At 44.2% G+C, this 12835-nt stretch overlaps 1 protein-coding gene across 13 annotated transcripts in view; it reads left to right on the top strand.

Annotated features, from left to right (window-relative positions):
* DYSF (dysferlin) overlaps positions 1 to 12835 on the top strand; it is a 205543-nt gene that overhangs the window by 175131 nt on the left and 17577 nt on the right. For all 13 annotated transcript variants that reach the window (XM_006775297.2, XM_006775294.2, XM_006775295.2 and 10 more), the window contains 5 exons: positions 665 to 763; positions 7439 to 7567; positions 7874 to 8029; positions 9589 to 9680; positions 12429 to 12599. In XM_006775297.2, coding sequence (XP_006775360.1) covers positions 665 to 763; positions 7439 to 7567; positions 7874 to 8029; positions 9589 to 9680; positions 12429 to 12599 — 647 coding nt within the window. The remainder of the gene's footprint in view (positions 1 to 664; positions 764 to 7438; positions 7568 to 7873; positions 8030 to 9588; positions 9681 to 12428; positions 12600 to 12835) is intronic.

Raw genomic sequence — 12835 nt, 5'->3', positions numbered from 1 at the left:
TACTACAAGTGTGAGTACGTGGAGGAAGGACAGGGCAGAGTGGGTTGTCACAGCCTTCCTTTCTTCTCACCTAATTTCTCTCAGGTAGCATAATGTTTTTTGAACAAAGAACACTTAGTATTTGTTGATTTTCAAGGATTTGACCTTGATTTAACCTTGGGGGAGGCTGAGTTCTGGTATTGAATGCTTTCTCTTTTTTTGCTGGGGTGGGGGCGGGTGCAGGATAGCTCTTTGGGGGGTCTGAGTTACCCTGGGTCTACTGCATTATATTTATAAATAAGACATTATTGACATTTTCCCCAAAGAGTTACCCTATGTACCGTCACATTTTAGCCTCAGGGGATTTATGCCCACTTCCCAGAAGGAAAAGAGAGACCCGAGAGCTTAACAGATCCACACAATGAATGGGGGTCAGGGCCCAGGCTAGAGCTTCTGCCTCTTCATGCACCAAGCAGGTATTCAAGCCCCCCTTTTTTTCCCAGTCTGTGCAGTCTTGGCCCCCTGGAGGGTCAGGAAGTTCCAGCTCTCTGCTCCCCTAAACTCACCCCAACAGGGTGCTTTGAAGTCCAGGCCTACCTGTAGACATTGCCAGCAGTTCAGTCCAGAAGGACCTTGCTTGGCAAGTTCTGTTTCTGAAATGATGGGTGTCTTTCTATCTGCTCAGGAGGAGGAGTTCATCGATTGGTGGAGCAAATTCTATGCCTCGATCGGGGAGAGGGAAAAGTGTGGCTCCTACTTGGAGAAGGACTTTGACACTCTAAAGGTGAGGCCTCTCTAATGTTCTCTTCTGTCTGTTAGCCCCGGGCACATGTGATGGGCACGGGAGACACAACAGAAAGAGAATATATGTAGATTTATGTTTGTCTCCTCGTTTGGTACCTGAAGACTGAAGAATCTGGGTGAACTAATTGAGGTAAGAAAGGTCACTACAGATTTAGAGCAAGAAGTCACTGTGGGCTGGGATGACCCAGAAAGTGTTTTTTAGAAGAATGCTAGAAAGTACTGAAGTATTTATGGGTGAAACGATGTTTGAGATTTGTTTTAAGATGCTCAGGAAAAAATAATAGTAAGGGGGAAGATGGATGGTATGGGTGGCCCTCTGATAGATTTTTAAAATATTAAAAATTATTGAGATTGCAAAATGTTGAAAATTGTTAAAGCTTAGAGATGGGTACTTAGGGATTTGTTATACTATTCTGTATCTATTGAAGACATTTGAATTTTTCTATAATAAAATTTTGTGTCAAAGGAAAAAAGAAAGTCAGCTTAAGAATGTTGCTGTGATTACCCTACACCTACAATTAGGACAGAAATTACCCAGTAAATATAAAAATAAGGTAAACTCTCTTTCTGTGGAAAGAAGAAAAGAAGCCCACCCACCCAAACAAACAAACAAAAAGCCAAGGATGAGTCAGAGAAATTCTGGTATTTTGAGGAAATTCCACAAATACAATTACACTTTTAAAAAATAGGCTATTTTGAAAAAGATAACCAGAGGTGATTCAAAATCACTTCCCAAAGGAGTTGTGTAGTGTCCTGGAGAGGGTTGCCAGATACAGAATTTCAGGTAAATGTAAGCATGCTTCAAATGTTTCATGAGACATACTTATCTGGCAATTATTTTTTATTTATTTGAAATACAAATTTAACTGGGTGTCCTATAAGTCCACTTGCTATATCTGGTCGCCATATTTATAGAAGTGCAGTGGGGCCTTGACTTACGAGTTTAATTCGTTCTGAGACCGAGCTCGTTGAGGAGCTCATTAAGGAGCTCGTTAACTCAAATTACTCTATCAACTCAATGCAAAAAATTGGCCGAGAGACAGCTGGTATCTCAAAAAACTCATTAGTCGGGACACTCATAAGTCAAGGCCCCACTGTACTGCAAAGGCTGTCAGACACATGGGAGAAGCCCATGGAGCACCCTAAAGGGTCTTGATGACTGGGACTTGAGGCTAGTTGGCAGGGTGAGTGGCTGGGGCGTCCAGGCAACTGTGCTGGCTGAAAGCCTTTGGGGTGTACTCTGGAGGGCGATTTCACAAGGCGTCAAGAATTGTCTGATACAGTGGAGGCTTATGGGCGAATTGTGTCTGGAGACCTGGATGCACAGAGATGAGGCCTCAGGCAGCAAGCTCTTCATTGACTCGGTAGTTGGGTATGTGAGGCTGGGCAAAGAGACAGAGCTATTTGTGTGCCAGGAAAAAGGTTCGCCACGTTAGGTCTGGCATGTTTTTACTGTGGCCTCGTCAAGAAATGAGAAAAACCAAGTAAGAATGAGAACTCCTGCCAGGGTGGCCCATTGTGTTGCCCCTGCTTGCTGCTCCCTCAGACGCCGGATGCTGAATTGGCACCAGCCCTCCAGCTGGACCTCTCTGAGATCTCTGACAGCATCCAAGAGAAAATGGGCTCTCTGAAAGCACGCACCCAACATGTAACCGGGGGGAGAAACAGATGTGAAAGAACACTGGTCCTTTAAGGATAAGTAAATAGAAGAAAACCACCACCACCAACATGAGACTGAAAAATAGCCTGCAGCAATATGGAGAGGATGGATACACAGTGGGTAAAAAGAAAAATACATTTTGGTAATCATTAGCATGGGGGAAAACCAACAACTCATAGTCTCAATAGCAAAAGATAGAGAACAAAAGATACAGCAAGAAAGCATAAAAAAAATCCCAGTCATTATTGGAAAACACAATAGAAAAAGAATAAAATATATTCATTTTCCTAATACATAAAAATAAATTAAACATATCTATTAAGTGATAAGAATTCTTAGAATATACCAGAAGTCAAAGACATGTACTATCGTTCAAAGACATGTCTAAAGCAGTAAAACTTAGAATGGTGAAAAGTAAATATTTTGGCAAACAAAAGAGAAAGGGATAGGATTTAAAGTGAAAAGCAAAGGAAACAAAATGGAGTATTTTTATAGAAATAAAACATGTACATCTGAATGAAAGAAACTCCCAAATATGTTTGCATAGAACAATAAATCTTAGAAATACTTAAAGCCAAAATGATAGGAATATATAAACTAAATTAAAATTGCAGTGGAGATTTTAATGTACCTCTCTCCTAGACAGATGAAGCAGGAAATAAATAAGGAAATAAAATATGAATAACAAAGTAAATGTTTTTAAGCTACATTAAAAGTAGCTTTATAATAGAGAATAAAAATAATAAAAAATAGAGAATACATTTTTTCCGAATGTTTAGAGAACACTTACAAAATTTGACCATATATTACTTTAGTAATATGTTACCAAAAGCAGAAATCATACAAGACAGATTAAAATGTAATAAGATGAGAAATTAATAACAAAAGTTTAAACAAAAAGACCAACCACTTGGAAATTTAAAAAGTATTTTATTGGAACTTCCAGTATGAACATGGCTGCATACGTCAGCATTTTTCCCCCTTTCTTCTGGAAATCATTCAAACCCACAAACTCCATTTTCAGTAAAAGTTGGAAACAAATAAAATTTGCAGACTCCAAAATACATGTAAGGGTTGTCCAAAGGCAACTGAGATTGGGTAAAAGCCACTCGGCAGTAAATTAAGAGACGATGCATGGAAATGATGAAAGGTCATAGTGGTAGCAGATCTCAGGAAACCCTGACTTCCTAATAAAAGAATGCTGATAACTATTTGAAACAGGTTATAAGTACATGGGGGCTTATTATCTCTTCTCTTTACTGTTGTGTGTGCTTGAAAATTTCATAACAAATAGTTAAAAAATATAGTTCCTGAAATTGAGGTTTAACCATAAAATATAAAAGTTATATCCCTTGTTCACCACAATGGATATGGGAACTTGGAAGACAGGCTCAGGCTGGTTACAAAAGCCTCATAGAGCCTGCTTGGTTCACAGAAGGTGAGAAGGTAGAGCTACACAGGAATCACACAGATGGGCCGTATTTGCAGAAGCTGTCTGCATCTGTGGTGAAACAAAAGAAATAATTTATCTAGAAAAATCCAACACATGTAGTGACAAGTAATAATAAAAGAAATAACACAGCATTAATTTTAAAATGCTATGAAAAAAGGAAGAGAAAATTTAAATCATAACTTAACCAAAAGAAGAAGATATGTACCCACCAGAAAAAGTTTGCCAAGGAACAGACAAGATGACATATTTTGCTATAAACTTCTTAGAAATGGGCAGTCAGAATACAAAGCAGAAATGAAAAAAACTCAAGGGATCGAGGTGAGAAGAGATGAAATATGAGCTGATAAGATTCAGGAAAGGAAGAGAAGGAAACACGAAGGAGCCTAAGGCAGAATGTCCACTTTGGAAAACATGGTAAGGGGCATAGAGGACAGAAATGGTGAAAGTAAGCATAAGGAAATGGAAATAAAGAAAGAGTTATAAAAGAAAAAATGACATAGACGCAGGGAAAGGAGATCCAACATTTGCATAATTGGAGCTTCAGAGGAAGACAAATAAAACAATGAAATAAAACAAATGAACACTTAACACTTTAGTAAAATTTGAGATAAAAGAAGACTTGAATATACATATTAGAAAGTCCACTTTGTGTCGGAAAAATTGACCCAGATTGATCAATCCTGAGACAAATCCTAGTATATGTTATTGGACTTTAGAGATAAAGAATGTTTTGGTGTAGTCATGCACACCCCAGTCGCCATGGTGATACGGGAGCAGGAAAGCAAGCCTGGCCTGCGGGCAGCCCCAAGCTGGGCCTGATACGGGAGCAGGAAAGCCTGGCCTGCGGTCAGCCCCCAGCTGGGCCTGCTCCCCGGTAGCCATGACGATCTGGGAGCAGGAAAGCCCGGCTTGCAAGCAGCATCCCATCCAGGCCATAGCTCAAGGGAGAGTACAACATGCAGTGGAGGCCAGCAGCCTGAGAGATCAACACAGAGGGGCTCCTGCTCCAAGCCTCCATGATGTGGCTGGGGGCAGGCCCCTGCAGACACAAACACACACAGTACCTGCTCTGAGCCTCCAATGTGGCTGGGGGAAGACCCCCAGTGGGGACACACACACACACACACATACACACATACACACTGCTTCGAGCCTATGTGGCCTGGCTCGGGGCAGGCCCCAGCAGCTACACACACACACACACACACACACACGGCACCTGCTCCAAGCCTCTGCTGCCAGACTGTGGCCATCAGTAGGACATCCACTGAGGGCTCCCGGACTGTGAGAGGGGCAGATCGGGCTGAGGGAACCCCACCCCTCAGTGCACAGATTTCATGCACCGGGCCTCTAGTAACTATATAACTATGTAACTATATAAATATAAGTGTAAAAGCAGACTAAACTTATATGCCATATCAATCACTTATTAATAACAAAATTGAAATCAGATCTCACAACAAAACCTAACTCTAAAATAAAAACATCCATAAAGGCTGAAAAATAAAAAAAAATAGGGAAAATGTGTGCCCGGCAAATGCAAACTAAAAGAAAGCAGAAGTCACAATCTTCAATCTTCACATTAAATGAAAGGACATTCAAGTCCCCAAAGTAAGTGAGGCAAAGAATGGCACCTAATAACGTTAAATGGGTCAATTCCAAGAGATGATAGTTTTGAGAGTATCTATGTGGTAAGTAATATATCAATATTTACTCAATGTCTCTTATGAAGATACAAGAAGAAACACTGTGGTAGGTAGGGGGAGATTTAATTCTATTCTCTCAGTTCATGTCAGGTCAAAGGGACAAAAATGTGAGAGGATATAGAAAACCAGCATAATTATTAACTTGATTAAACCCTGCATCCTGAAAATAGAGACTGCACAGTTGTAAAAATTGACCATGTAATAGGCCATGAAGAAAACCTTAATAAATTTCAAAAAGTGCCAATGCCACTGGTAATGGTTTTTGATCATACTATAAAATTAGAGCTTACTAACAAGATCAAAAGCCCCCAAAAGCACTTCTGTCTAGAGAAAAATTTTAAGGCCCTATTTTTTTTTTTTTTTTTAGCAATTCTTGGTGAAAAAGAAAATACAAACTAAAATTGCAGAATATCTGGGAAATGATAAAATGCTTCGCATTAGCATTTACTGGTTATAGCTAAAGCAGTGTTCAGAGGAAGTTTGTAACCTTAAAAGCTTATGTAAACTAAAAAGAAAGAATGAAAACTAATGAAGCATCTGGCTCTTGGATCAAATAATAAAGTAAAACTATGATTACGGAATGCCAAGAAAATGAAAACATTATACAGCAAAAACAAATGGGGCAGTGCCAAGGCAGTAGGAAGCAGAGACGATTTCAGAGCAGTAAGTATTTTTCTTATCAGAATAGAGGCAGCAAAGTAAACAAAGCTTCAAGTGAAGAAGTTAGAATTTTAAAAAAAAACCTTAAAACATAGAAAGAAGAAAGTAATAAAATCAGAAATAAGGAACTAGAATAGAGATAATGGTAGGATTGATGAATCAAAAGACTGGTCCTTTGATTGAAATGAATCAACTGTGTAAATGGAGCAAGAAAAAATTCAAAATGATGCATATTAATTGTCAACCAAGCAATGAATTGTTATATTCTGGGACTCAGCATACAGGCAATAACAATATTTTCTTTATGTTTACTTGTATTTTATATTTTGTAATAATGAATCTATATCACTTGCATAATTAATGCTTTCTTGGAAGAGCTAGAACTTGAGCTAGTCCTCAATGAGAAATAATATTTAACACTATGAGAAAGGAGCTTTCCTGAAGTATCTTGTCAGTTTCAGATATAACCAATTTAGCATGTCTGCAAGGTTGTTGAATATCACTATTAAGTATATTTTATTTTCTAAAACAGAAAACCACTGCTTTGTTTAAATCTAAGCAATTCCAAAATACTGTCCTAACAAATAGAGGTCAATGGGTGTTTTGGGAGGCATGAAATGAAGAAATCGAGTTCGCAAATTTAAAGTGGTGCTCAAAAGGCCCACTCGGCCTGGTGTTTGATCCCATTGCCATTTGGACATCAGGACAATGAGCACAGTGGCTTGACTTGCTGACCTGTGACTTTTCCGGAGTTCTGTCTTGATCTTCAAACAAAATGTCAGTTAACTTTTCATGCATTTGTTTGACTATAATCTTATTCTCTTGAAAAAGTGCACCACCTGTGTATGAGATGACTCTCAGATACCTAGAATACTGCTTTAACTAGAAAACCCTGTTCCCCAGTGGCACTAAATAAATGTCTTCCTCTTACTCGCGCCCCCCCCTCTTTAATCTCCACTATTTGCATCTTTGTTATCTCTGCCTTTGTTCTTTCCCTCTCCTGCCTCTGCTCTCCTCTTTGCCTATGTTCCTCTAATTTGCTTGTGGTCTTTCCCTCTCATTTTCTTCTCTCTTCTCTCCTTTCCTTCACTCGAACACTGTCGTGTTTCCTCTGCCTTTGCTATCTCTCTTCTTTCTCTCTTTTCCTGTCCTGTTCTCTTGTCCCACATGTGGCAGGTCTATGACACACAACTGGAGAATGTGGAGGCCTTTGAGGGCCTGTCTGACTTTTGTAACACCTTCAAGCTCTACCGGGGCAAGACTCAGGAGGAAATGGAGGACCCATCTGTCATTGGGGAATTTAAGGTAAGGCCTTGAGGACATGTTCATAGCCCAGGGAGGCCTAAGACTGGAGGGGCCGAAGTCAGTGAAGGGGGCAGTACTGTAGTAATATCCATATGACTGTGGTGCTGATGTTGGTGACCATGTGGATGAGGGAGGTGGTGACAGTGATGCTGCTGATGCAGAATCTGATGGTGGTGATGGGATGGCATTGGGCTTGGTTGATCTCAGTGGTGATGACTCTGGAAGAGATGAAAGTCATGATCATAGTGGGGATTGTGTTGGTGACAATGATGATAAAAATAAAAGCTGACTCCTCCTTCTTTTTAGGGCCTTTTCAAAATTTATCCCCTCCCAGAAGACCCATCCATCCCCATACCCCCAAGACAGTTCCACCAGCTGGCTGCCCAGGGGCCCCAGGAGTGCCTCATCCGCATCTATATTATCCAAGCATTTGGCCTGCAGCCCAAGGACCCCAATGGGAAGGTAACATTTGTAGAGCTCTCACCTGCACTCAGAGGTACAAAGGACTACAGAATCTGGATACACCTCTGCCCTAGGAATTTCACAGCAATCCAGGGAAACCATACAAATATACAAAACTGAGATGTGGCTGGATGGAGTTCCATCAAGGGCCAACTGCTCTAGGAGTTCAGAAAAGGCCTAAGTCAGTACAAGACATTGGAATAATGAGGAAGGCTTCCTGAAAGAATAGGATTCTTAAGGATTGATGGAGTTTTGATAGGCTGGGAGGGAGGTGAAAATAGTATTTTAGGAGGCATCAAAAACCTCTGCAGAAGGTCTCCAGAAGACTTCTTAGAGCACAGGGATAAGGCATAAGGACAGGCAGCCTTGAAGGTGTAGGCTGGGACTTGTCCTGTAGGACTTTCGATGGTGGGGAAGAGAGAGAAGTGGTGCAGGATCAGCAGTTCTGCTATGCCATGATGGACCCTGGGGTAAAAGAAAAATCAGTAATACTGATCCTGTATTTATTTAAACTTTTGATATTTTGTTGACCATGGACTGTTGGCATTGATTTTGATTTTTTAAATATTTCATCAAAATATTGCTTATCTTGATGACTGAGCTTTTTTGGCCCTTCCTTAAATTTTATGCCTGAAGCAAGTACCTCATCACCTCTCTCTAGTCCTGGCCCTGAATGAAAGAGGGGACTTGAAGGAGTGCAGGAGTCTGGAGTTGTGGGGAGCTGGTGGGGGAGAGGCAGAGTGAAGCTGGAAAGAGAGAGAAAGAGGGAAGAGAAGAGGCAGGCGTGGGGGCGATTGGAGTTCAGATGTATGAGGCTAGGGTCCTCTTCTGACCCCTTAGATGAGTGTAGGCCTAGCATGTGTCCTTGAAGTTGTGGGTAAAGGCCTAGTGTCCTACCCTTGGAACCCAGGTTTTCAAGGTGAGAAGTCGTGGCTCCCCTGTCCTTCTGGGAGGTCACACAGCAGAGTGGAACCATCCCCAGAACAGGCACTACCAGGGGCCTCCAAGAAGTGCTAGTGACCAATGATCAGCTCATGCACTTCAAGACTCCTTGATCCCAAGAATGACTGTGAGAACTCTCCGGCCCTGGCTCCTGGCAGCTAGTGGAGGGGATGCTGTTGCTCACAGGACGCTTTCAGGGAAGGCCACTGGGGCTGGGTTTGGCTGACAAAGTCTGGCCATCTCTCTCCTTTTCCATCTGCTGAAGCAGAGGTCACAGAGAGGACCCCAGCTTGGCCCAATCACATATGTCATACAAACTGGTATGCTTATGAGGATATCAGCCTGGCCCCCACCCACCTTCTGCCAGTGGGGAAGTGGGATTGGAGGTATGGAGGACTCAGGTACCCCATGTCCACTGCTGGACTGTGGCTAGCAGCCCACCTCAGGGCCAAGTGGTATGGCGTGCAGGTCCCTGGCCTGGCAGGATGACAGGATGACAGGATGACAGCTCCTTGATGGCTGGCCACATAGTCCCATCGGGAGGCAGAGGACTGAAGAGGCCTCAAAGATACGCTGGGGAAGTGATTTCACTAAAATCTTTCTGTCTCCTCCTTCAGTGTGATCCTTACGTCAAGATTTCCATAGGGAAGAAATCGGTGAGTGACCAGGATAACTACATCCCCTGTACCCTGGAGCCTGTGTTTGGAAAGTAAGTTGGGGGTAGCCTGGGTCTTGGGGTGGAGGTGCCAGTCTGTATAACCCACAGCTCCTTGGCAGAGACGTGGCTGCCTCTGGGAAGTCCCGATTCCTGGAGCAGAGCTGTATTCCCTAAGTCTTGGCTGTCTGGGGTGGGGGTGGGGGGTTAACCTCAGTTATTTCCTCATTGTGCGCTAAAGGCTTGAGTCCTGGCAGAAACTCCTCGTTAAAGCCGTAAACAATTACCTCAAAGATCAGAAATCTAAATAGGAACCCAAAACATGCATTTGCTAGTTAGTCTCTTTTTTTAAGATTAACTTTTCTATTGGAATAATTTTAGATTTATAGAAAAGTTACAAAGATAGTACAATTTCTATATACCCTTCACTCAATTTCCCCCACTGTTGACATCTTACCAAACCATGGTATATTTGTCAAAACCTGTTAATTGATATTGGTGAACTCTGGGCTTTATTAGGATTTTGGCAGTTTCCCCACTAATGCCCTTTGCCTGTTCCAGGGTCTAATCCAGGATCCCTCATTACGTTTAGCGATTACCCTCTTGGCTGCACCTTTGTCTGTAGTGATTAGATAGAGCAGTGGTTCTCAACCTTCTGGCCCTTTAAATACAGTTCCTCATGTTGTGACCCAACCATAAAGTTATTTTCGTTGCTACTTCATAACTGTAATGTTGCTACTGTTATGAATTGTCATGTAAATATCTGATATGCAGGATGGTCTTAGGCGACCCCTGTGAAAGGGTCCTTCTACCGCCAAAGGGGTCGCGACCCACAGGTTGAGAACCCCTGAGATAGGGGAAGGATGTTCACCCACGGTCTCAAGTGAACTCAAGAGAGTAAGGTGCTTCTTGAAACCTAAGAAAGGAAAGATCAGTCCCGTTGCACGGGCGCAGCTCCCAGACATCCTGATGTGCTTGCTCTTTGGATGTGAGCTTATTTAGGCTAAAGAGAGGAGAATAACAGAGGACGGTCAGCAGCTATTTCTCTAGCCCTTGTAGGAGATGGCGGGGTGTTCTGATATTGTTAAGTGACACATTGGATTTACCAACTGGTAGCTACCAAGTTAGCTGTAGTCACTCAGGGACCCAATGAGCCTGGGGAAGTGCCATTTTTGAAGGTGAAACAGTCTTTGGCAGTGATGAGCCATCACCAGCTGGGATTGGAGGAAGGGCTGCAGAGAAGATGGGGGCAGGAGCTCTACTTGGTGCGCTCCAGTGGCCAGCATGGGGGCACAGGCTAATGGGCGGCAGATCAGTCCTATTTACCATGTGGGGGTGAGGTGGGGTGGAGGTTGGGACCAGGCCCGGGTGGGGGAGTGAGTGTAGAAACATACCCCTTCCACTTTGTTCCACCACCTCCCCACTGCCTGGGGTTTCGAGCCCCCCTCCGGTCACAGCAGAAAGCTCTCTCTGTAACCCATGTGTCGAACAAGCACGACTCAAGAGATATAATCAAAGCACATTTGTTTTTGTCCGCTGGTGTCCTGTAAACATTTATTCTGTGGGTTGCCTTCCTCATTCCCTGAGTGGAAACTGTGGCAGGCAGGCAAGCAGGCAACGTTTTGCTCATGTTTAGACAATGTGCTTTGTCATAGCCCATGGTCTCAAGTTGGTAACTAGAGTGCCCAGTCATGTGTAATTACAAACACCCTGGATGGCTGGGGGGCAGTGGTGCCCCTCTCCCAGCTGGTCTACCTTGGGTACAGCTGTGCACAGCATGTGGATGTGTGTGGCTAGCCTCTCTGCCTAGTGTCTTCCTCCTCCCTCTGGCTAGCACTGGGGTTCCAGATTCCTGCAGGGCCAGGACTAGGGGAAGTGTCAGAGCAGAGGGCCTGGCTTCCTGGTGCCCTCTGCATGTCCGATGTTTAAAGCTGATTTATTTTCTGGTGGGTGCTTTCCAGAGAGCCCGGGTTCCCCCCACTGTAGCTTCTGGGATGTGGCAGATACTGTGTCCCTTCAGCTGGTGGCCTCCGTTCCCTGGTTCTCAGTGGGCCGCTCCACAGTCTCACTGTTGGAGCCCCAACTCCCGAGGAGCAGGATTCACACTGGCTCCAGTCCGGCCTTGTGGTGGTCCAGCCAAGATGGGAGCAATGTGGCTCCTCCCAAGTGGAGCCTCTCTGTCCTCGCTGCTACAAGCTCTTTCTCTTCCTCGAGTGTGCAAGTGTGCGTCAGTGCCAGGCTGGCTCCCTCCTCAGAGAACTCTCTGGGGAGAAGGGCCAACACCTCCACATTTGACCCCCATGTGGGGTAGGGGTCTCAGCATAGCAGGAGCTCTCTCCAAAAATTTCTTCACAAATCCTCTCTCCATCCTACTCCGGAAGTAGGTGTGAAGCCCCAAGAGTCCTGAAAGTGGGTCCCAGGCCATCCCTGGGTGAACTCCAGAGCTCTGGCACCTTGCTCTGGCGTTTCGCCTCTCTGGCCTCCTGGTGTCCTGCAGGGAACTTCAGTTTTAATGTCCTGTTTCAACTATTCATTCATTCTGTGGTCTATCAGATGGGTGCTGTGTGCCCAGCCCAGGTTATTTGGGAAACACACACACACACACACACACACACACACACACACACACACACCGCCCAGTACCAGTAGAGTGCTGTGGGTGGTGTGTGTTAAAAGCTACTGGAGACCCAAGGAGGGAGGACTGCAGGGCCACTCCTGGGAGGGGAGGAAGAGGCGAGTTCTCACGGTGTCCGGTGACAGGAAGGGGCGGCTGTTGTCTGACATCCGCGCCCACCCCTGCAGGATGTTCGAGCTGACCTGCACGCTGCCTCTGGAGAAGGACCTGAAGATCACTCTCTATGACTACGACCTCCTTTCCAAGGACGAAAAGATCGGGGAGACGGTCATCGACCTGGAGAACAGGCTGCTGTCCAAGTTTGGGGCTCGTTGTGGGCTCCCACAGACCTACTGTGTGTAGGTGCACAGGGGCAGGCTGCCTCTCTGACAACAATCCCACCCCTGAACACTGAGCACGTGCTGTGTGGCAGCTCACCGGTGTTCTCACTCAGTCCAACTGGGTCTTGTGCCGACTCCACAGATAAGGAAACGGAGGCCTGGAGATGTTATAGCTTCTAAGTGGTGGGACTAGGATTTGAGTCTGTCTGACTCTAAGAACCTTGCTCTTCATCATGTTGTTATGCCAGTTCTCC

The sequence above is a fragment of the Myotis davidii genome, unplaced genomic scaffold (assembly GCF_000327345.1).
Source record: "Myotis davidii unplaced genomic scaffold, ASM32734v1 scaffold247, whole genome shotgun sequence".
Lineage (NCBI taxonomy): Eukaryota > Metazoa > Chordata > Mammalia > Chiroptera > Vespertilionidae > Myotis > Myotis davidii.
Note: the sequence above shows the minus strand (reverse complement) of the source record. Positions and strands in the feature narration are given on the sequence as shown.